This window comes from Vidua chalybeata, chromosome 4 (genome assembly GCF_026979565.1).
Source record: "Vidua chalybeata isolate OUT-0048 chromosome 4, bVidCha1 merged haplotype, whole genome shotgun sequence".
Classification (NCBI taxonomy): Eukaryota; Metazoa; Chordata; class Aves; order Passeriformes; family Viduidae; genus Vidua; species Vidua chalybeata.
The window spans coordinates 4,997,137-5,022,003 of NC_071533.1; the positions used below are offsets into that span (position 1 = coordinate 4,997,137).

General features: G+C 40.7%; 1 protein-coding gene across 2 annotated transcripts; it reads left to right on the forward strand.

The window, feature by feature from the left end:
• The first annotated feature begins 374 nt into the window (after positions 1–374).
• On the forward strand, positions 375–22,297 carry SMARCA5 (SWI/SNF related, matrix associated, actin dependent regulator of chromatin, subfamily a, member 5). 2 transcript variants are annotated; one of them, XM_053940635.1, is made up of 24 exons: positions 375–681; positions 3,006–3,080; positions 5,318–5,484; positions 6,418–6,518; positions 7,169–7,269; positions 8,048–8,227; positions 8,583–8,738; positions 8,841–8,972; positions 9,244–9,312; positions 9,665–9,774; positions 10,603–10,829; positions 12,312–12,433; positions 12,522–12,674; positions 13,873–14,009; positions 14,463–14,607; positions 14,992–15,111; positions 15,342–15,452; positions 15,996–16,109; positions 16,690–16,812; positions 18,058–18,190; positions 19,152–19,270; positions 20,348–20,560; positions 20,986–21,096; positions 22,003–22,297. In XM_053940635.1, the coding sequence occupies exons 1-24, from the start codon at positions 547–549 to the stop codon at positions 22,066–22,068; spliced, it is 3,120 nt and encodes a 1,039-aa protein (XP_053796610.1). In that variant the 5' UTR covers positions 375–546; the 3' UTR covers positions 22,069–22,297. The 2 variants fall into 2 exon arrangements, with proteins under 2 accessions (XP_053796610.1, XP_053796609.1); XM_053940634.1 differs by lacking the exon at positions 20,348–20,560 and having other exon boundaries at positions 453–681.
• The last annotated feature ends 2,570 nt before the right edge of the window (positions 22,298–24,867 follow it).

A 24,867-nucleotide genomic window follows, 5' to 3' on the forward strand; every position in this document is an offset into this window, starting at 1 on the left:
ACGACTCTTGGGCACGCCCTGTGCACGGCCAGAAGTCGGACTCGACGATCCTCGTGGGTCCCTTCCAACTCTCGGGGTATGCTGTGACCTTACACAAGGGTACGAAACCCGGTTGCCTGCCCAGATTTGACCTTATGTTGCCCGCACGGCTCTAAACCGCAGGCCCGGGCGGGCCCCGCAGCGCCCCCGCCGGCGGCGGCGCGCGCTGCTCGCCCCCGCGCCCGCTTCGCCGCCGCGCGGGGAGGGGGGGGGGGGGGGGGGGGGAGGAAGTCTCGCGAGCGCGGGCTCGCGGGGCGGCTCGCGCGCTGCTTGGCGGCTCCCGCCGGGACGGGCCGGGCCGGGCCTCGCTCGCTCCCTCCCTCCCTCCGCCGGCCGCGCTCCGAGAACCGAGAACCGCAGGCCGCCGCCTCTACCTCCTCCTCCTCCTCCTCCTCCTCCTCCTCCTCCGCCGGGATCCCGGCTGCCGGCCTCGCCTGTCCGCAGAGCGCAGCCCGCCGGACGCCAGCCCGAGCCTCGGCGGAGCGCCGCTTCCGCACGGCGGGGATCATGTCCGCCGGGCAGCCGCCGCAGCCGGACGAGCCGCCCGCGCCGCCGCTGCCACCGGGCGCCAACGCCGGCGAGGCCGCGGGGACGGGGCCACCCTGCGCCGCCGGCCTGGCCGGGGGCGACATGAAGATGGAGGTGAGTCGGTTTGGCCCGGCGGGGTCCCCCCGCTCCCCCGGCGGCAGGTGGGACACCCCGGGCCGCGTGGGGCCGCGGGAGACAATGGAGGAGCGGCCGCAGGGCCGCACCTGGCAAGGCCGGGCCGCGCTCCGCTCCCGCCGCCTTCCCTTCTACGCTCCCTGCCGCCGTGAGCGCGGCCCGGCGCGGTGGGGCTCCCATGGAGGGATGGGGTGTCCCATCCCTCCGCGCCCCCTCCTCGCCGCGCAGGTGGTCGCGCTCATCCTGCCGCCGGGACACGGGGAAGAAGGCGCCGCGGCCGCGTCACGGCCGCTTACATTTGATTTCTGAGCGGGGCAGCGGGAGCCCCCCGCGCACCCGCAGGCTTTCGGTCTGCTCCCGCTTCCCCGAGACCCTGCCCAGCCTCTGCGCTTCCTGCTCCAGCGGCGAGCCAGCCCGGCGTCTAAAACGCATGAGCGATGTTTGTCTGCTGAAGTGCTTCAAAACTTTTTTCTGTTTTTTCTTTTTCTTTTTTTTTTTTCTTTTGAGGGGGAGGAAGACGGTGTGAGGGTTGTGAGAGGGGTTGTTTTGGCAACAGGTGCCCATATCCCAGAAATTCCAAGGGGTTGGAACTGATTGCCTGGAGATGCTAATTCTATCGCAGCATTGTTTCTTTAATGATAGCAGGAAACTGGTCGGTCCTGCTTTCAGCGCTGGGTATTTTGTACTCTGAGTCACGCTGGGCTGTTCAACCTACTTGTTCTAAATAAATTTGCAAATGCCGTGTTTTTCGGATGAACAAGTAGCCAAAGCACTGTGGGAAATAAATCTTGCTCGAACCTGCAGAAATAGGGCAATTCCAGGCTGGAGTTTAGCGTGTGCAGGCTGAGAAACGTGTGCTCTCGAGGCGCCCGTGTGCGAGGGCTCCCTGTGCTGCCAATTCCGTTCCTTTTTTACCTTGGGAAGGGATTTCCTGGCGTACAGTGAAGTTTGAGTTGGAATGCCTTGCAGCCGTGAGCATCTGAAGGACTGTTTTCCCTGGTCTCCAGCTAAATTGCAGGGTTCTGTCATCTGTGCAGCAGATGATGAGCTCGGATGGCCGTGCCGCTCTGCTGCTGTGCTTTCCAGGTTAGGCATTGTGGGAGGAAGGGGAATTGCGAACAGAAGTTCCAGTGGTCTTCTGCTTATGCTTACTGGGTGTTGGCTCAGTCCAGTGATGGATGAGTAAGAGGATTTGCTTATGACTTCAGGAGAGCTTTAGCCATAACTTCTTATGCTCAATTCTTTATATTCCGACTAGTGAATTAAAGATTTGTGTTAGGATTTTTCTGTTTCCACATGCCTCACCTGCCAGAGGCTTGTGAGGAAGTACCCACTGACGAACATCCTGTTTCTTGCCAGCCTTTGTTTCATTTGTTTCTTACTTTTCCTATTCCTTTGTTCTGCATTGGCCAGTAAAATTGAATTTAGCCCCATACTTACTTAACTCAGTTAAATAAATGGTAAAAACACTCAAAAGCATCGCATTTGTTTCATTTTCTCACCCTTTCAAGAGTTATTTTGTTATATGTTACCTTAGCGTTGTTTATCAGGGAAGGATCACCTCACTGCTTTTAGTTTTAACAACAGAAGATGAAAATGCATATGGGGAGATGATGTGGAAAGAATTAACCTAATGGCAGAAAAGACAAGGATAAAAAAGCCCTGATCCAAAAGAGTAATTGAAGGTAGTATATTAAGGATTTGGCAGGAAGGGCATGAGGGAGGACTGCCCTCTCCTAGCCAGCTGGTTTTTCTGTTGTTAGTAGTACCATGGGTGATAAACATTATTTAATTTATTAAACTACGTAGGAGAAAAATATAGTTTCCTAAACTCCTCCTCAGCTTTCAGGACAAAAGTGCAGTGTGGATTCTTGTTTAGATTTGTTCTTTTAATACAGAGTGATGAGGGATTGGGGTAATCTGGCAAAAACCTTGAAATTACTTCAGAGCGGGTGCTTTCACAGTCCGTATCAGAGCCAGCTTCAGGAGGGGTTGGCTCAGCACCCTAGAAGTGGCATGCTGATCTCCTGGACCACAGCTGTCTCCCTCATTCACACTGATGTGATGCTTTAATGATGGAGCTAAATCAGATTACAGAGACCCAGCTCTGTCCCTCACCCCGTGGCAGGGACCTTCGATTCATCTCCAGGTAATTGTATAGGAAATAATACAGAGCTGACTACTATCTGTCCACATCAGGTGCTACAGCCAACTTTTGCTGCTTTGATACAATGTGAAACAAGCTTGTTCTCCTTTAGATGGGTATCTTCCCTTTTTCAGAATTATTTCTTCTTAATTCTCAGGAGTCTTTTGATGATGCATCTCCGGCAAAGCAAAAAGAAATCCAGGAAACAGATCCTACATATGAAGAGAAAATGGTATGTAATATTTGGCACTGTGTGCAGCTATTCAGTACTTAAGCACTTATTTAAAATAGATTTGAGTTTTCTGTTTGCTTGTTTGAAATATCTTAAATGGATTTATAACCATTTGTCTAGGTATTAAAAATATTTAAGTAACTTGAAACAAAAAACATTCAGAAGAACACTTGTGGGGCCATTCTCCTTTCCAGCATTTTAAAGTTACCTGTAGAGCAGTCTATCCTCTAGGCAAGGGGAATTATAAAGAGTTGAGCATTTAGCTTCTCAGTCAGAACTGGAAAGATTCTCTAGGAATCTCTTTATGAAGCTTTAATTAGAGTCTTCCGGTTTTTGAAGATGGATGCTGATTCTGTGCTTCACAGGGTAGAAAGGAGAAAATTTGTTATTTTCCTTGTTTTTTTTTTCCCCATAGTTTTTATATATAAAATGTAAGAGCTGGAGTTGTCCACTCCTCACCATCTCATTGCAGTTTCTTTCTCAGTTGCTCCCTGTTTGCCTTTCTTCCTGTTTGTAATTCTGATGTCTGTGACTCCATGTGAAATTTCTTCATAGGAAAGTGAAACTGATTTTTATAATTTGCTGCTTCCTCTGTTATTTCTTCTTTCCACTGAAAATAACCCTGTCGTCTTCTGCATATTTCTTTGTGCTACTTTGTGGCACACTGAAGGATGTGAACTTGGAATTGTCTCCTTTAGTCTCTAGACAGACACAATAACAAGGGCAATTGCGTTTTAGAGATGCATTGAAAAAGAAAATGGGAAGAGCGTCTCTGTTGGTATAAGGATAGCTCAGGGTTGCAGAGTACAGCCTGTTCTTTTCTGTGTGCTGTCTAAAAGACATAGATAATGTTTTTTAGTCCCTTAAAAGAACATCTTCAAGTGCAGTGAAAGCAAGTGTGGGGATGTGTGTGCAGGGACAAAGCTTGCAGAAGATTCCTTACTTAAATCTTAGAATGAGGAACCTTCTATAATGTAGTCTGCATCACTTGACTTCTCTTTTGTACAGCCAGTTAAAAAAAAACTTATAAATAAGGGTCAGCAATTTGGATGGTAGTGAGATCTTACCTAGTTTAAACCTCAGAAACTCCTACAAAGTAAAGAAACAAAACCTATGAAGAGTAGACATGAAAACTTCAACTTTGTGGATGTGGATTGTAGCTGTGTCATTCAAGCTTAAAATACCCTTAGAGTGAGTCTGAGTCCTCTGTGGTACATCGAGATCGCTTTTGTGGACTCTTTATTCTCCAATACTTTGTCTTCCTGTCTCTTCCATAGTGCAGGATCTGCTCACACTAAGGAGGAAAACACAGAGCTGCCATTGCTCTTGCAGAAGCCTGGAACATATGTTCCTTTTTACTGAGAAAATGGAGTTCCTGTAGCTTTGCTGCAAGTTGCTAAATACAAGGTTATGCTACCAGATGGCAGAATGTCAGAGTGGTTACTGTTAGCCTTAGTAGTTACTGAAGCTGGTTTTGGCTTGTTTGTCTGTTCAAAGTTTTGGTGTGGCCTTGGCAGGGTGTGTTGATTCCAAATGGAATGTGTCTCAACGGAGCTGAACCTTTCAGATACTAATATTGTCTGCTGTAATTTTTCTTGCAGAGTAGAACCAGCAACTCCTATCAAAGGAGGCAGCCTGATGAGTTAGGCTGAGCATATCTAAGGTCTCTGCTGCTGAAACAGATGTTCTGGTTTGTGGCTATGAGCTGTTCTGTCTTCACTGCCCCCTTTGATGCCAACACTATTGCTTATCTGACAGCACAGGGAGGTGCTGTATCTCACTAAGTAGGCAGGTCACCAGTGCAGTAGGGAGCAATTGTTGCCAGTTTTGTTAAAATGAATTAGTAGAATGAAGAATCCTGTGTGTGATGCATAGGGGAAAATTTCTAGGAGTGGGACTATTACTTTTGATTGGAGAAAGTTGTTAAAGGGAGTCTGGCCTCATCTAATGAGGCTTGTGCAATCTTTGTGCCAAAGTCAGATTTTAGTCTTGGCCACAGGTCTGTCTCACAGCTTTGATCTTGCTGCATAGCAAAGATGAGCCTTGGCCCCACAAAAGAGTGTTGAATCTGTCAGCAGCAAGTATATTGATGTTACTCATCTCTTCTTTGGTGTTGTAGTGATGCGTGTAAAGTAATGTGAATCTATATTGAAAAAATATTTGTTTGCTTTTTCTTTTGAATTAATACATACTCGAATGTCTCACACTTGTTCCATTTAATTTTCCTTTGTCACCAGCAAACAGACAGAGCAAACAGATTTGAGTATCTATTGAAGCAGACTGAGCTCTTTGCTCATTTCATTCAGCCGGCTGCTCAGAAAACTCCAACTTCACCTTTAAAAATGAAACCTGGACGTCCACGAATAAAGAAGGATGAGAAACAGAATTTACTGTCAGCTGGCGAGTGAGTGATGAGACATACTATAAATAAGATTTTATTGTACTTTAAAAGTGGAAGTTGAACTTGCTACGCTTTTGTCCTGTGTCTGTGTGTGTACGCCTTTTTTTTCAACTGCCCACCTGTAAGTTGAGGATTGCTTAAGAATTCAAGGAGTTACAGGAGATTTGTGTTGATGCTTTCCAGCATGAAGAAAAGAAGGGGCAGAAAAGTAAGGCAGTCATGGCTCTAAATTGTAAGAGCTAATGGAGAACATTGCTATGCAACACCTTGCAGGCAGCTTGAAAATTGTAAGTCTAGAAATTTGGATTGCCTTCATTGCAGCTGATGTGGCTGCAGTGTTTGGCAGGTGCAGCAGAACTTAAATGTGGTGTTGTTCCCTGTCTTGTAGTTAAAAGGCCAGTACTGATGCACACATTAATCCCTTTCCAGTCGCTTTGGGCTGATATTTGAGCCTGCTGAACATGAATTCTAGAGAAGAATGTTGCTAGAAATTTCTTTTTGTGTTGGCGTTCTGTATTGCAATATATACATTAAAATACATTGTTGCACTACGACACGGAAATAACTCCTGCACTCACTCTTAAGATCCAAAAGAAGAAAAAGGAAGTTTTATTTCTGACCTTGCACTATATAGAATTCTAAAAGTGACAGTGGATTGGAGGATGAAATTGCCACCTCTCCAACCACACTGGTCCAACCAACAGTCCATCAATTCTCTTCTCCTACAAAGAAGAATGCAAAACAATCATTATTTACATGAACAGTGCATGAGAAACTCCAGTAGAAATGTGTAAACATCAGAAGGCATAGAAAACCTTTAAAAGAACTTTAAAACTTTTTAAAGAACAGGGCAACAATACAATAAATTTAATTTTGCAGCAACTTGATGTCTTTTCAGTTTGTCCACAAACTTACTACTTTCTTGGACTTTTCCAGCTATCGGCACCGTAGAACAGAGCAGGAAGAGGATGAGGAGCTGTTAACAGAAAGCTCCAAGACAACAAATGTCTGCACTCGATTTGAAGAATCTCCATCATGTATGTTTCCTTCCTTTTTTTTCTTTTTTTTCACCCCTGTTCTTTTTCTTCAAAATGTTTAAAATAAACTTGATTTACATACTCCCTAAGGATAGTGAAATAATGTCGTGGGACAGGAGAAGGAGGAAAAAATCCAGCACTGAGCTAATGGTACAATATGTATTATTGAGGAACTGCTTATTTTCAGTCTGGCTAGAAGGATGGTCCAGTGAGTCTTGTCCCTTAGAAATCCAGTTGCTATGTTTCAGTTAATAGGATAGAGTTTTTAAGTCTGTCATCTTATCATTTTTACATACGTAACCTATATTCTGATATAAAACACCTAACAGCTTCCAATTCATTTAATGGTATTCAGTATTCTGTTGTTTTAATGTTTGACTGTGTTCTGATTTTGACAGTGACGATGGATTTAGAATTTCTGTGTGCTTTGGGTTCTTGCAGAAAACAAAGCTGTTGCAGCAACTTGCAGAAACAAAATTAATATGTTGCTGTCTCCACTCTGCATTGTCCTTGAATTTATTACATGAATTTATTACTTGATTTTTTTGTTCTGTAGCTTTGGTAATCACTGTCAGTTAGCAGTCAACAGGTGGTGAAATTCTTTCTGAAGTTTTTGTGTATCTTTTAGTCTATTCTTTGATGTCTTTTAGATGTGAAATGGGGAAAGCTGCGTGATTACCAGATCCGAGGACTGAACTGGCTTATTTCTCTGTATGAAAATGGCATCAACGGCATCCTGGCAGATGAAATGGTATGCACAGAACCTGTGTTCAGGATCACTTAAGAACACATGCAATACAATGCCATTTTAGTCCAGCAGTGTGTATATATATGGGAGTTTTAATAACACAAAATGCAATATATAGTTTGCCAGTCTTATTTTCCTACTGTGTTTAAAGTCATTAATTTTAAAAGTATCAAAGGTATTTTAATTTAAATAAATAGTGCAGCCAGGTTTCGAAAATAGACATATGGAAAGGGAATCTGTCAGCCTTTAGGAACATGAAGTTGGTGGAGGGGAGTTGTTCCACAGAATGAATGTCCTCTGTTTTCATTCTCTCTAAATTGCAGGTGTTTTGTTATGGTATTCTTCAGCTGCCCTTGTGAGGAGAGTGTTATATTCCTAAGGGATCTTAATTTATTCACTTTATGTCAAGTTTAAGAGAATACCTAAGTCCAGTTTTTAAAGTTTGACCTCTAAATAACCTGAGTACACCATAGTCTACAAAATAAAGTTTCAGGAAATAATGTTTCCTTGTACTTTTAACAACTTGTCTTACTTGAAAGGTAAGGCAAAATTCTCACTTCATAATCCAAGGTTCCAAAATTATACTCTTGCTACTTTGTTATAATGAAACATGGGAAGCCCTGCAAGCTTTTCTAAACAACAACTTTGATGCCCTTTTTGTATCTCCCTCATTCATTCGGGCTTCTGTGCCTTCCACGCTGTGCTCAGAGCTCACTCTTGGGTTTTCTTAAAGGTTTTCTGAGAGGTTTTCTTTTTTCTAACGCATTACTGTGTCTTACAGGGTCTTGGGAAGACACTGCAAACAATTTCTCTTCTTGGCTATATGAAACACTACAGAAACATTCCTGGACCTCACATGGTGTTAGTTCCTAAGTCCACTCTGCAGAACTGGATGAATGAATTCAAGAGATGGGTGCCAACACTTCGAGCAGTTTGTTTGATTGGTGACAAAGACCAGCGAGTAAGTTGGGCTATGGTAGTTTTTCCTGTGTGTTCCTGTGTAAATCCAGCATGTGATCTTGCTGTCCTTTCCCTTTCCTTCCTGGGGAGGGATGTTACTTGGATTTGTAGTGGTTTAAGACTTACAATGCTGCCTACTTGGAGTATAACCAGCTTAGAATTCATGTGTGTGTTGCCCAGATAGTGCTTCATCACTTTATGTTCATAATTTCTTTTTCAAAGATTTAGTCTCCTGTATGAAGGCAGGACACGGCCTTCATGAGACTTAAAATAGGAAAATTATAACAGTGCTGCTGTGTTCTTTTTGCTTTAAGTTTGACAAAGCTTCAGTAACCAGCTGTCACCTTGTTATCTAGGCTGCCTTTGTGAGAGATGTGTTGCTGCCTGGAGAATGGGATGTCTGTGTAACATCATATGAAATGCTTATCAAAGAGAAGTCAGTTTTCAAAAAGTTCAACTGGAGATACCTTGTTATAGATGAGGCCCACAGGATTAAAAATGAAAAATCAAAGGTAATTTATTTTACACTGAAAAAGAGATCTGTGTGGGTTATTTAGGTGGTGGTGTGGGGACTAGTAATGTTTTCTATTTGGTCATGTCTCAATGTCCTTCAGTTATCAGAAATTGTGAGGGAATTCAAGACTACCAACCGGCTGCTATTAACTGGAACTCCACTTCAGAACAATTTACATGAACTCTGGGCACTTCTCAACTTCCTTTTGCCAGATGTCTTTAACTCAGCTGAAGTAAGTATTCATTTCTGCTAATCAAATTCATTTTGCTGGTTTTCCTGATTTGAAAATAGACCTGGATATGTTTAGGTAGTGGTGTCAGTTACTTATAAGTGATAGATTGAGTTAGAAATATTTGTGTTTTAACACTTTTTGTAAAATAGGCCAAATAGGGTAATTTGTTCTTTTACTTCCTGGCTATATGAGAGTTCTATTTGTTCACCATTGTGATGCTATTGCACCTTGAAAGGAAGCCTCTTATAAACCGATGATTTTGTTGATACAGGATTTTGATTCGTGGTTTGATACCAACAACTGTCTAGGGGATCAAAAACTGGTGGAGCGCCTTCATATGGTGAGTCCTTTTGCCTTTTGTACAAGTGTTATGTTTACCTAAGTTAAATCCCAAACAGTTCTTCTAATGCTTCTTATGATAGACTATTCGGATGAGAGAGATTATTCCACAAATTTTCAGTCAAGCAAAATTAAGTCAAAGGACATAGAATGATGTGAAAGATGATTTTGACCTAATCTTCGAGTCTTTCAAATAAAGCAAATAATTTCTCCATATAGGTTGCTTTTTTTTTCTCAGATTGTCTAATAATAGGTCTTGTATCTGTTATAGAGAATATCTGTTCTTTGACTTGTCCATTGACCTGATCAGTGTTTCAGTTTCCAAAATGCATTTAATGATGAACTTCTTTCAGGTGCTACGACCGTTCCTTCTCCGTCGCATCAAGGCTGATGTGGAGAAAAGCTTGCCTCCAAAGAAGGAAGTTAAAATTTATGTGGGCCTCAGCAAAATGCAGCGAGAATGGTAATTAATGCATGTGCTCAACTGGGCTGTGGTTAAGGCTCAGAAGGAATGTGCTGTCTCTGACTTGAAGGTTATGTGGAACTTGATTTCTGTGGTGTACTCCCAATTTATACCTATTTCTTTGTGACACTGCTATGACAGAACCATGCATTTCAGGGAGATTTACCTGATTAAATGAAGGGTAGGGTGAGCTTTTGACGATTACTGTTGCTTAAAGACTTAAGAAGACTTGGTTAACTTCTTGCTTAAAGAAAAGGAGGCTCAGGAGGAACCTTTTGGCTCTGCACAATTCCTGGATGGGAGGGTGCAGCCAAGTGGGGTTGGCCTCTTCTTCCAGGCAACAGGACAAGAGGAAATGACCTCAAACTACACCAGGAGAGGTTCAGGTCAGACGTCAGGAGGAATCTCTTAATGGAAAGGGTTGTCAAGCATTGGAATAGACTGCTCAGACAGGTGGTGGATTCACCATCTCTGGAGTTATTTAAGAAAAAGCTGGACGTGGCACCCAGTGCTTGGTGGTATTTAGCTTAAGGTTGGAACTGATGATTTCAGAGTTCTCTTCCAACCCAGTCGATTCCGTGACTCTGTGCTACATTTCTGACTTGCCCAGAGGCAAAAGAATGACACCCAAACCATGTCCCATGGCTGCCATGATGCTGAGGACAGGTTCTGTCTTCCACAGTCTTTTCCTGGTTTACACCCATTCAAACCTTTCCTCCTCCTCTCTCTGCACCAGCAAAAGATGCAGCTTGTGAATCATCTCTCAGCTTCATTTTAGACTTCATTTTAGAGTGAACAGAAGGGGTTTTTTTTCTTTCCTTGCTGTAGGTATACCCGAATCCTGATGAAGGATATAGATATCCTGAACTCAGCTGGGAAGCTGGACAAGATGAGACTGCTGAACATCCTGATGCAGCTGCGAAAATGCTGCAATCACCCATACCTCTTTGATGGAGCAGAGCCTGGCCCACCTTACACAACAGACATGCATTTGGTCACTAACAGTGGCAAAATGGTAGTTCTGGACAAATTGCTACCTAAGTTGAAAGAGCAAGGTATGCATCTCCTTTCTGGGCTTTTGAGAGTTTTTTGGTTCAGTGATGTTTTTGTGTATTCTGAGCAAAAACCAGCAGACTTTAGCCAGGATTATTGTTGGTTTCTAGTATGATACCAGCTTGGATCAATAGTCCCATTATGGCTTTTTGTGCTGAAGTGGTTTGATTTTTTTTTCCCCCCCATTTTTTCATCCCAAAATTTTTTCATCCTAAGTTGAGAGTTGAGACCATAAAAACATCATTTGACTGGGGCTTTAAGTTTTCTTTCTTAGTCTTATTAGCTATTTTAAATAAAGTTATGTAGTATTTTAGCCACACCTTTGATTTGCCATGAAGGACCATTTCAGATTCAGAGTCCTCATACAGAGGTCAAGTCAAATCCTGTGTGAAATTTGGTCTTTCTTGCTAGATGTGATTTTGAACAGCACCTGAGGATTTTCTTTGTATTATATAAACACTCAGACATGGAGGAACTCTTGAGTTGTTTTAAAGTTCTTTGATAGTAGGGGCAAAGCTTTGAATTGGATTACCGTAAAACTCACTTGCCACAGAGTTTTTGACACTGGAATAAATTTTTAACTCACTATTTTTTGAGTATGCTTACAGTAGTAACTTTGCTAAAGAAGTTGGACTTAAGTTTGTGAGTGGGGACACTTTGAAGAAAAACAAAACCACGTCCAAACCTCAGCCTTCTGTAGTATAAAAATAAGCTGTACTTTGTATATAGCTAGCATCCAAGCAGCTGTGGCTGTATAACTCAAGACTAAAAACCAAACAATTCAGTGGTTACTGTGCTTTTTTGATCTTGATTTCTTCCTGTTAGGAGGTTTATTTATGAGGTGTTGTAATTAATACTGGCCTGGTCTCAAATCAAATTATCATCTTAAACAAGAGAGTTCAGTATTAACCCTTGAGTCCAAAGGACAAAAGGGAAGTAGAAACTTTGTTACATCCTGTGTTTTACTTAAATTTCTCCAATAGGCTGGAATTGGTTGAGTGTGTATGCATAAAGTACTGAATATTTACTTTTTTTTTTTTTTTTTTAAGTTGTTCTTGGCAGGTAAGTAAACTGACAAGTACTTAAAAAGAATTCACTTTATTTCTGGAGATCTCAAATCCAAACCAAACAAATACTTCAAAATTTTATTTTTATACTTGATGATGTTTTTATATTTGTGTTACCATCTTACTCTGCTGTGTCTGGGAACTTTTTCTTAAGGAGTACAACACAAAATGAAAGGGAAAAGCCAGCCATTAATTACACAGTGACATATCAGAGTAAGACAAATGTGTCCCATGGCATGGATGCTGCTGTGCCAGCAGCAGCTGCAGCCCTGCATTGTAGTTTGGGGTCTGAAATTCGAACTACTTTTCTTCTTAGTATGTGGAATTGCCCTCCTTCCTTTTCTGGTAGTGCAGACTGGAGAGTTTGTTTAATCTAAAATTTTGGTGAAAGCATAAGAAATCTTTTTACCCAAACAGGCTCAAGGGTTCTAATCTTCAGTCAGATGACAAGAGTTCTAGATATCTTGGAAGATTACTGTATGTGGAGGAATTATGAATATTGCAGACTGGATGGACAAACTCCTCACAATGAGCGGCAGGTATTTACAATTTTAAGGATTGTATTTATGTAAAAATACTACTTGTAAAACATTTTATTTAACTGACACTTTCTTTTCATTTATTTAGGCTTCCATTAATGCATTCAATGATCCTGACAGCTCAAAATTTGTGTTCATGTTGAGTACACGAGCAGGAGGTCTTGGAATCAATCTGGCTACTGCTGATGTTGTAATTCTCTATGATTCAGACTGGAATCCACAAGTAGACCTCCAGGCTATGGTAAGATTCCAGATGGAAATTTTGTTTTTCTTTTCTTTTTCTCACTGAACTTTGCTAGAAATGTGTACTTCCAAAATAAATTGGTATTTTCCCATTTTAGCACAGGAGTAGGATTTGTAAGATCAATTTTCTGTTCAAGTGCAGCTTCCACTTTGTGGAGCCGTTAGTCCTTGGTCACATTTGGGTTATACAGTGTTTTATGCAGTGGGAAATGCTGGGTGTATGCTACACCTCTTAATGCAAATAGCCTACTTGAGTAAGTAAAAATGAACTAAATCTACGTTGTTAATCCCGAAACTATAAAGCTTTAAAGCTTTACTGTTGTGGGAAGTGGAGGTGAATGTGTTTGCACTGTTTTTCCTGTGATCTTGAAAATATGATAAAGTTGATTTAAACTTTTCAAAAACTGCTTTTGTGGTGATGGTAATGGAAGGATCTCATTTTAGCAACTGTCTTTAGGGGTTTTTTTAAAGAAGATTTGGATGAGTCTCCATCCTGGATACATGTCAAGGACATTAGTGACTACCTAAGAAAGCAAAGCTACTTAAAAACTGCCAGTGTTTTTTTTTTTTTTTTTGACAAATGAGGCCTTTCAGAGGAAATGTCTTTAATTATTTCAGTTAACCTGTGGGGTCTCAAGTACTCTAGCAAAAATTATTTCAAAAGAATGATGGAACTGGTGTCTAATAGCTCAAGTGAGGCAGAACCAGCTATCACTACAGGTTGTATGTTGAGAACACTGATTTTCACAATGGTTCATGTTTCACTAGTCAGGAGAGGGCAGGGTATTGTATTTTTCTTGAACTATTCATGGCACTACTGAAGGGTTTGGAGAAAGGCAGCTTTTGGTCAGCACAGAGATGATTTCTTCATGCTTTGATTCTGCAGAAGGTTGCTTAAGGTCAGAAGCATCCAAGTCTTCTCCCCTGTGTGATTTAACGGAAAACCCAAAAACCTGCTGTTTTTTAGCTATGACACATAGAGACAGACTCACTGTCAATGTTACTGAAAAAAAAACCCCAAACTTGCAATGTAGATAAAAATGTAATATCTTGGGTAGCCATGGATAGTTACTTAAACATTTAAGTAACCTGTGCTGTTCTGTTTTGTAAATTCATGTGCTGGAAATAATGAAAATCTTAAGTATATAGTCATACTGGAAGGCAAGTGCTGAATTTTTTGTTACTGTTTTGGGCAGGATCGAGCACACAGAATTGGCCAGACCAAGACTGTCCGGGTGTTCAGGTTTATTACAGACAATACCGTGGAGGAAAGGATAGTGGAACGTGCAGAAATGAAACTCCGCCTGGATTCCATAGTCATCCAGCAAGGCAAGTATATGAAGGCACTTCGTATCTAGGATGAAATTCCCTTCTTCTCCCATTGTAAACCATGGTGGAATCAGCCAGTAAGAGCCAGTAGGAATGTTGCTTTTGCCTCATCTGAATGCTGAAGAGAGTGTGCAAAGGCCTCATCCACTTGAAAAGTTGTTTTACTGTAGGAGTAGGCATTTACTCACTAACTTTTTGCTTACCGCCCTAGTGGGTTATAGTCAGATTTGGTTTTTTAAAGCATTCAGTTTCTTATTTAAACTGGGGAAATGAATGCCTTTCCTTTTTCTAATAGATGGAGAAAAGTAAGGTAACCTTAGTTGACTTGCTTGGAATCAGTAATATATAGCTTGTATGTGGAAATATAAGGGGGAGAAAAATCCTGTATTGCTCCTTCCATTAGATAAACAAACTCCTTAGTGAGTTGCTATCCTCAAGCGTTTTTATCTTTAGGAAGATTGGTGGATCAAAACCTGAACAAACTTGGAAAGGATGAAATGCTGCAAATGATCAGGCATGGAGCGACACACGTGTTTGCCTCAAAGGATAGTGAGATTACAGATGAAGATATTGATCACATTTTGGAAAGAGGGGCAAAGAAGGTGAGAAGGTTTGAAAAGGGGAAGCCCACCTGTACATTTAAATGTGATGGCAAGATAGTGAGTCTCTGGATGGTAACTTGGTTCCAAGCTGGAGAGAAAAGGGGTTTTGCTGTAGAGGGTTTTTGTGTTACTCAATCATGTTTGTTTTTTCTGATGTTGTCAATAAGATGTTTTATAGTCAAGTACCTTCTAGAATGGCTCCTCTTCTTTCTGGCAACGGGATGTTTTAAAATGAAGTACCTTTCAGAGTGGCTCCTTTCTGGAATGAGATGTTTAATAATGACATGTCTTCCAAAATGGCTCCCGTTCTATCTGGGAATGAGATGTTAAATAATGAAGTACCATCCAAATGGCTACTGTTCTTTTTTGTATCCCCTGTCCAAGACTGCGGAAATGAACGAAAAGCTTTCAAAGATGGGTGAAAGCTCCCTTAGGAATTTTACTATGGATACTGAATCTAGCGTGTATAATTTTGAAGGGGAAGACTACAGAGAAAAACAGAAGGTAATGTTTTAAGTTTCTTTTGGAGGAATGCACTGAATTGCATGTTTTAATCATACTTATTTAGGAGATACTGGGTAAAATACAGTGTCATCTATGAAAATAGTTTAAATAAAAACACTTATAACACTTATAATGAAGTAGATCTAATTTTATTTAAAACATGTAGCTGGTCTGATGATCTTGCAAGACTTAATTTTTGTTTTTGGGGGTGGTGGGTTTTGTTTTTATAGTTGGCATTTACAGAGTGGATTGAACCACCTAAAAGAGAAAGAAAAGCCAATTATGCTGTGGATGCTTACTTCAGAGAGGCTCTTCGAGTCAGTGAACCAAAAGCACCCAAGGTGAGTTGATTAATCAAAAGAAATAAATTTTTTAAATATGCATGGTAAATGGCTAAAGCTGTAAGCAACAAGTAGGTCTTTAGTCATAAAAACTGCTCTGTTCACTTTTATAAAGTGGAGAGATTATTTAAATTTAGAAAAAAATTTCCAAAGGACTTGAGACAAACTTCTGTGAGGAAAAAATAAGAACAGTATGACACTTGTAAGATGTTAGGGAGGGTAAGATCAAGTTTTTTCTGGTTCTTATTTAAGCAGCTGTAAATTTTCCTGTGGAAGATTGATGCTTTAAACACATGTGATTTTTTCACCAGCCACCTCCTCCTCCTCCCAAAAGACCTCTCTTTCCCTTCTCTCACTGCTCTTTTACTTTTAGAATTCTTTGTGGTGGTTGGTGTGTCTTGCATGGTGTGACTTTTTTCCCCAAGTTAAGACAGTCATTTTTGTAACAGTAATGGTTTTTGTTTGCTCATAAACTTAAATCACTTCTTACAAGAAAGCAGCTTCTGGATGTGAAAGGGAGCAAATGCAAACTTTGTGTTTCAGGCTCCACGGCCTCCAAAACAGCCAAATGTACAGGACTTCCAGTTCTTTCCTCCTCGCCTGTTTGAACTATTGGAAAAGGAGATTCTCTACTATAGGAAAACAATTGGTTACAAGGTAAGTGAAGAATTTCCTTGACCAGAGGGATGGAGCATCTCTGAGAGTTGGAGTTGTTTGGTCTGGAGAAGAAAAGGCTCTGGAGCAACCTGATTGCAGCCTTTCAGTACCTAAAGGGGGCTTACAGGAAAGCTGAAAAGGAACTTTTTACAAGGGAATGGCTTTGAACTGACAGAGGGCAGGTTAAGGTTGGATATTGGAAAGGAATTCTTCACTGTGAGTGTGGTGAGGCACTGGCACAATTTGCCCAGAGAAGCTGTGGAGGACCCATCCTTGGAAGTGTTCAGGGCCAGGCTGGACAAGGCTTTGAGCAGCCTTGTCTAAGTAGAAGGTGTCCCTGCCCATGGCAGGGGGTTGGAAAAGAGGTGATCTTTAAGGCCCAGTCCCTTCTGTGTGAGCCTCTAAATTCCCACAATGGAACAGTTTAATGCAACAGTAGGAGAATATGTACTTTTCCAGCCTTTCACAGTAATTTAAATGGAATAAAATCATGTTCAGCTGTAGAAATTATTAGGTTATATTAACAGAAAGGTTATCTGTGAAAAATTAGTTCAGTTTTACAAAGTGCAAAACCTTTCAGGTACCTCGTAATCCTGATCTCCCAAATGCAGCCCAAGCACAAAAGGAAGAGCAACTTAAGATTGATGAGGCTGAACCTCTTAATGATGAAGAACTAGAAGAAAAAGAGAAACTTCTAACCCAGGTATTGTTGGGTCTTCAGTGAGACTGAAATCAGCCAAAGCTTGTTTTGTGTTTCACAGCGTTACGGGAACATTTCTTGGTCACTGGTTGGCATGTGCCATAGTTAACACATCTCCAAATTTTGGTTCTGACTGAAAAGAGTTTCTAGCATTAGGTTTGTCATAAGCCTATGTCATAGGATATCTTTGAGGAACTTGCACCAAGTTAGAGCACTTGGATTCTCCTGAATCCTAGTCTGGCATTGACTATAGACTGTGATGTCTTTCCATGGGACCTTGCAGAATGGCTGCAGAGCTGGGTGTGCTGCATTCCACATTATTTAATGCACATCTTCTGCCTCACACCCATATGGAAGTGAATCTTGGAGTCTGAATGGTCAGTTTTCCTAAACTACATCTGGTAATGGGTAGTTAGTTCCCCTCACTAAAAGAGGGTGTGAGCTGAACAGGTATATAATTAGGAAGCGTGTATATTTAAATAATTTCAAACAGGTGAATGCCTGATATGCCTTATTTGGATATTGTATTTACACGTTGTATTTTGGCAGGGAATCGGAATTACAGGACAGGATTTCTTGCTTGCGTAGTAATGAGCTGGAACAGCTCACTGTGGAGACACCAGAATCACAGAGGTCAGGAATCAGTACAGTCCAGTAAGCTGTGGCTAAATCACAACATGGCTGGCAGAACTTGCTACTTCCCACTACTTGTAAAAGTCACTGGTAATATGAAATGAACCTCTTTTGGCTCATGACTTCAGCAGTGCTACTTGTGTCCCTGCTGAGCATCACCATCACAAGATGGCTTTAGTCCTTCTGAGTCCTTCTTTAGTCCTTTTTAGTGACCAGGTGCAATGGCTGAGGGTGTCTGTGAAGCACCCGGGGGGCCTTTTTGACAAAACAAAAGCCATTGCACTGCTTGCTTCACTTAAGCATTTTTTTTTCTTAGAAAGCAACCCCACAGAGAGACTATTAGGAGGAGGGATTTATTTTTCAGCTGAAAACTTATCAGAAATTACTAGGTAACTAAAGAACTAGTACTAGTCATTTTTCAGTATTTAAATGGAGAGACTACAGTGACTGCAGTATAAAAACAGTTTTACCAAATTAAACTGCAGAGAAAGAGAAGGTTTAACGCTGTGGAATGATGGAAGTGTTACAGGCAATTTCAAGAAACCTGTTTAATCAAATTTGGAGATGGACAAATCCTGTACCTCTGTGCAATGTTTCCTCTTGATTGCTGTACAGGGCTTCACTAACTGGAATAAGAGAGATTTCAACCAGTTCATCAAAGCCAATGAGAAGTGGGGCCGTGATGACATTGAAAATATAGCACGAGAAGTCGAAGGAAAAACCCCAGAGGAAGTCATTGAGTATTCAGGTAACTTAATTCTTTACTCAGCTCTGAGAGTATCTAACTCTGCTTGGCTCATTTGAGCTGCCTGAGAACATGGTAACATCTTACTGCTGAGAATTTCTTACACTGCTGTTTAAGATTTGTGGAGTAGAATTATACTGATGGATTTTAGATCAGCCTGATCTGTCTTTTACCATCATTACTGCCTGCCTAAGGCTGTACTAAAAGGCACACATAAACTCCTGCTGAGCCACTTCACTATATCCTGAACCTAACTGGGTAGCACTGTCTTCAGTTCTTGTTAATTTTTGTTAAAGGAAATGCTGAGAAACACTGCTTAGCTGGGGAGATTTCCCTTTTCCTTGTATTCATTAACAAGAAGTTAACCTTTACTTCCTCCTTGAGAGCAGAACACAGTAAATACATCATGGCTGAACATCAGTGACCGCTGGTTTTTGTAACCTGAGTCCACTTGGCTACTTACCTCTCATGTCTTAGAACTTTTCTCCACTGTAGCTACAAAGTCCTGGCACTACATTTCTAAAGGTATAGAGCAGGTTGAAAATGTGAAAAATTCTTCTTAAAAAAACCCTTATTTAAACACCTAATTGTCTTTTAGGCACTTGCTTGTCTTCGGGCACTCAGTTGCCCTCTTGCTTCTCTTGATAAAACTGTATTCTGTTACATCTGTTTCCATTTGAAGAAGCTTTTTTTCCTTTGAGGAGACTGACAGAAAATCTTTCTGGCTTGTATAGTACCTCACTTAAACTGAAGATTCCTATATCTACCCTCTTCAAAATAGCATTTGTAATACTGCAGCACATGGTAGCCAGAAGGAAAGGTTTCTTACCAGCTAAAGGCATGTCTATTGTTACACAGCAGTAAGCTCTGGTAAAGGGAAGGAACAGCTAAAATCCTTTTTTAAGGTTAACTCTCTGACTTTTACAATGCCTGGTAAGAAACTAACCAATTGTTCTTTTCTTAGCTGTGTTCTGGGAAAGATGCAATGAACTCCAAGACATAGAGAAGATCATGGCTCAGATTGAAAGAGGAGAAGCCAGAATTCAGAGACGAATCAGCATAAAAAAGGCTCTCGATACAAAGGTGAGTTTGCTCAGTTTCTTGCTTTTTTTTCCTGGTGCCTTCTGGAGGAGATGCAGAACTCCTGTCTGGACAGTGCTGCTGATGTATGATGACATCTTTGCATAAATTTCAGCAATTTCTTCCTATGGCTTTTCCATCTCATGGAAGTGCTGTGATGACAGCCTTAGCTATGGTCTACCCTCGTGTTTGTAACAGTCCTTCTGTATTACAGCACGCAGTTCAGAGTGCTGTGTAACAAACTCCACATAGTACAGGCTCTGGGGAGGAGCACAGTTCCTTTTGGACACATGTAGCTGAAATAAGGAGAGAGAGGGATAGAGAGAGAAATGGAGAGAGAGGGAGGGAGTCAGCGAGAGAGAAAAATGGAGAGAGAGGGATGGAATCAGAGAGAGAAGTGGGGGGAGAGAGGTAGATGGGGAGAGAGAAACAGAGGAAGACAGGTGGAGAGAAATGGAGAGAGGTAGCAGGCGATAGGTAGAGATAGTGGAAGAGAGAGGGAGCTAGAAACATGAGATGAGAGAGCACTTAAAAAAAACTAATCCAACAGAGGAGGCTTTTGTTCTTGTCTGTGTTTCACCAAGTAGTATTTGGTAGTGAAGAGTTAATTAAGACACTTTATCAGAATTTTCTCCCCAGTTCAGGTTTGCTGAGTTAGTTGTCTTCTAGGGAAGAAGTGTCAGACTCAATAAACCAGAAGGCAGCCAAACCATGTGCTAACTCTCATGTACCTTTTTACTCTTACTCTGCCTTTACCAGTTCCTGAGGATTTGTGTTAAAAAGGATCATTGCCATTTGAATCCTGATCAGTCTTGCCTGTTTCTAAGTGTAGTGAAAATCTGCCATTAGTCAAAAGATTACAAAGCTCTCTATTGTCTAAACCAGAATTTGCCAGTTTAGATAGCTTTAATAAATGCACTGTCCTGAACCTACAATCACTTTCTTGTGAAGACTTAGCATGGGAGATCCTTAAGGATCTAGGTTTCTGTCCTCATATGATTTATTGCTTTTATACAAAAGACTTCCATGCTAATTCTGACCTATTTCTTAGATTTTTGTGGTCTTATTTGTTTTGTTCAGATTGGGAGATATAAAGCCCCTTTCCACCAACTAAGAATATCCTATGGTACTAATAAAGGGAAGAATTACACTGAAGAGGAGGATCGCTTCCTAATCTGTATGCTTCACAAACTAGGATTTGATAAAGAAAATGTCTATGATGAATTAAGACAATGTATCCGAAACTCGCCGCAATTCAGATTTGACTGGTTTCTCAAGTCCAGAACTGCAATGGTATACATATATATGTATATATATCTATATCTCTTTTTTGTTCATGAATACCTGTCACAATATTAAGTTAATTTGATTGCTGCTGAAATACTGAGGTAGGTGCATGGGAGCAAGGCTTTACCTCTTCGTAACTTTCTGACAACTGTATGGGTGTCAAATGCAGCCATGGCAAATGGGAGGAGTAGTTCAAAATTCTAAGGTACCCTTTTCCAATTTGAGTTAAATATAAATGTGTTTTACAAAGCAAACATCTGCAATCAAATCCATCCCTGTGAAGCCAACCAGTAAGTATCATGAAACATTTAATTCTTTGTTGCTCTGAAAAGATCCAGTGAAACACCTATTCACCAGCATTTTTAATATTCTAAGAGGATTTTTACATTAAGTGGCTGCGTAAGGTACTGATTGAATGTTGTGTAATGCAGGAGCTGCAAAGGAGGTGTAATACTTTAATCACTCTCATTGAAAGAGAAAACATGGAACTGGAAGAAAAGGAAAAGGCAGAAAAGAAGAAACGTGGACCAAAACCATCTTCGGTAAGATTTAAAAGGCATTTCTGTGAAAAACCTCACTTGAAAACAGCATTTTTCCAAGTGTCTAGGACAAGTAATATCTAAAGTTATTTGAAACCAACAACTTAGAGAGCAATGTTAAAAGCTGCCTGAAGTTCATGTCAGTGTTCAGCTAGTCCAGTTAAGGATGTCAAATAAAGGAAAAAAGGTTCTTAAGTGTAGTTCACATGCTTTGGAGCAGATAATCTTGTTACGTTTTGGATCACTGGGTTGGTACACTGTATAGATTTACCCTGGTAAGTACATCAGGGTTGTATTTGGCATTTTGATTTATATAATCTGCTAAATCATCCACGGATCTATTTACAAATGGGCCTCTAGAGCTAGATTTGGGAAAACAGCACATATGCTTGACAGCGCTCTTTGCTGACTAAATTCAAAGTATTGCTAATATGCAGGCCTATTTTGTAAATAAAATACCACCTTTACGCATTTTCTTAACTCCAGTTCTTCAGGTTGTTGCCTAGAGCTGTTGTAGCAAAAACTTAGAAGCACAACTTACTTGGCAGATGTACAGAAATCAATAAGGTGATGTAAGTGATCAGTAAGTGATGGATTATTAAGTTTCCTAGACGTGTTCACAGAATATTTAAATGGGTATTTAGAAATACCTTTTCATAATAGGAAGCTTTATAATATCCTTACTTGTTTTTATACACTTTTTACCTCTGTGAAATCGTGCTTTTCCAGATTTGGAGAATGAAAAACAACAGCAAAGATGTGCATATTTACAATATGCCACATTTGCAATTTATCACGTTTTAAAGCTGCCAGGGTGTCAGTGTTGTCCATCTACTTTGTTTTGAAACACATTGCTTGCTTACAACCTTTCTGTATGACAACAACTTACTATAAAATCTTACCTTGCAGGCACAGAAGCGCAAAATGGATGGCACTCCTGATGGGCGTGGGAGAAAAAAGAAGCTAAAGCTGTGAATGCAGAATTTTTTTAATCTCTAAATTTAAGAAGTAGTTCTTTAATTTACGGGTCTTCATAAGATGTACTGTATAATGCTTAACTGTTTTAAAGAACATTGGGTTCATCTGTTTATTGAACTAGAACATAGTACTTAATTGTAGTTTCACTTTTTTAAATGCAACAGCTGTGCTGAATTTTTTTTACCATTAACACTTGAAGTAATAAATTGTCTTCATTTATTAATAAGGCTTCTTGTTACCTCTTTTTCATTAATGTTTCCACTTCAATACATATTTGTTTAGTCATCCCCCAGTTTGTTTCATCTTAGGTTGTTGTGAATATTATGATAAACAGAACTGTTTAGCAGTGTTTTCTTGGGACAAGCCACCACTCAAACTCTATTTCTGGAAGTTTTGTGCCTCTAACTTTACCTTTACTGAACTTTCTGTACCAATATATTCAATTCCTTGAAATTTGTGGGAAGGCTATTTACTTTTAGAATAATGATTGGAACAAAACCGTTAACACTTTTTGCTTAAAATCTGTGCCAGAAGAAAGCTTGGCGAGTCATGCTGAAGTCTGCACTTCATTAGAATGACCTAAGCATGGCAGAATTGGGTCTGTTGGCAAACAACCACGAAGTCAGAACAAGGAAAAGTGACAGTTTGGGAAACAACCCCTTCTCTCACACACTCAGGTGTGGTAAATGCAGAGATGGTTGTGACTGGAGTGAAAGGAACTGGTCCCGACTCCAGCTGTGCACAGCTGTAGTTCACAACTCTCACTCTGCCCTGAGCCAGTCAAACAGTGCCATGCGTGAGTGATCCCTACATTGTCCCTTCCTGGTGCTGTACCTGGCATCTGCTGACTGAGATGCCATCATCTAATGTAGCATAATTTTGGAATCTATGAAGAAAACAAACAAACCAAAACGGACAAATGCTCATAAGCTCTGCTCAGTTTTGGCCTGGTAAGAGCACAAATCTAAAAGGCAGCAGCTTTGTGTAAACAGAAATTATGAAAAGTCAGTTTTGCTGGGGAGTCCCAGATGCAGCACAGTTTCTTGTTTGTCTGTGACTGGTTTGCAAACCTGCTGAGAACAGGGTGAGTAACCACACTTGCTCTTGAACAAGTCCAACATGATAATGTGTAGCAGTGTTAACAGCCAGGCCACAGCATGTCACACGTTGAATTGTCCTGGCAGCCCTTGAAGAAATCAGTTTAACTGCTTAAACGTAGCATACCCTAAAGAAAAATGCTTTAATGCTGAAGCTTTCCTTTAAAAGCATCCATTTTCACCAAACCCCCCAAACCAAATATTATCAAAAAACCCCAAAAGAAACCATGAGCACTTGTTTTAAATTAGTCTAAATAAAAACTTTAAGAGCAAACAGAAGGGAAAGATTTATTACATAGTGGGAAAAACATGGGATAAAACAGATGAAGCAGAATTCCATTTGTAATGATTGTCAAGTGTCCACATGCAGTAACTGAAAGGAACTAAACCTTGTTCTCCCAAGTGGTGTCCTACAAGTTAGAGAAAATCAGTTTGCTTTCAATATGTAAGTAAAACAAGCAAAATATTGTGCTTGTAGATTATTTAAGTGTTTTCTGATTGTCATCTGGGAAAAAAAAGCTGCCTTTTCATAAGTATTTGCCTGTATTTTGATGTTATTGTCAAGCAAACAAATAGGCTATTATTGTACAATATGGGAAAGCAGTCATCATTACTATTCTGAAGGGCTGGAATCTGTTTAAGAATGTTTGAAAGGACTTGGAGCATTGCCATATTCTTCTTCCAGTGTGTCTTTACAATGCAGTTTTAATTCACACGGACCATATGCCGTACTCTCCTTGCACCCAACTGCAATTACAGCCTTACCTGTGAGAGCCTCCTGTCCCTCTGGCTGGAGTCCTCATTAAAATTTGAGAAAACACTGTCTGCCAACTTAAAAAATAGCCCCTAACACATAGAAAGCCCCAACAAACCAGAACTCCTCTCATGCACAGTTACTATAGACTAGAGAACACCAAGTATCAGATTCATCTGGACAGAGGTCCAAAGTCTGCTGTGAAATACATCTTAAGTCAACAGTGCCTCCAAGAGGCACTTGGAGAAAGGATTAATCTTTCCTTAAGGCAGACTGCTAAAGTGGAACAGATAAAATATGTTCTAGGACAACTTATTTCTCCTTAGTGTGAATGTAGAGAGGGTATTGCATTTATCTAACAAAACACACGTCTAATTTAGGCAAAAACTCCACTCCAGGAGACCCGAAAGAGACTAGGGGAAATTGAATTAATCTGATTTAAAGCAGGAGGCATGGTTCTTTTCGTTTCATATAGACACCAATCACTGTTTTTTAAGTTGCAAGAAAATCAAGTCTAATTCCTTAGTTTTTTTCCTATGAAAAAAAGCCCTCAGGATCTAAAAACACCTGCTACCATTCCATGTGTGCTTTGTGTACCAGGATCTTGACTCCAGGTGAGTCAGCCAGGCACCCATACCAGACATCCATCCCTATTTCTGGTGGTCTGGCTGTACTTGGGCACTGCCAAGGGCAGAGGAACACCTCAGTGTTGCAGCTGAAGGAGTCACAGAGATTCTGAACTGGATCCACCCATAGACTTCAGATCCTGGTAATGCAGATTAATACCTTTCACATTATGCCAGTCAATCTAAAATTATTAAATCAAGTTGTAACCAAGCTGTTATCAAAAACTCTCAGGAGAGGAATTGCCTGACTTTAAGTGTATTTATTTTTGTATGTGAATACAGTGTGTTCCATGACTACCACTACTGGTTTATCGTGGGT

Excerpts from the sequence above, each read along its gene's own strand:
- SMARCA5 (XM_053940635.1), top strand. The coding sequence starts at position 547 with ATGTCCGCCGGGCAGCCGCCGCAGCCGGACGAGCCGCCCGCGCCGCCG. Across the intron at positions 8,739-8,840 it reads TTAAAAATGAAAAATCAAAG|TTATCAGAAATTGTGAGGGA; the intron begins GTAATTTATTTT and ends AATGTCCTTCAG. Across the intron at positions 14,010-14,462 it reads ATAGTCATCCAGCAAGGCAA|ATTGGTGGATCAAAACCTGA; the intron begins GTATATGAAGGC and ends ATCTTTAGGAAG.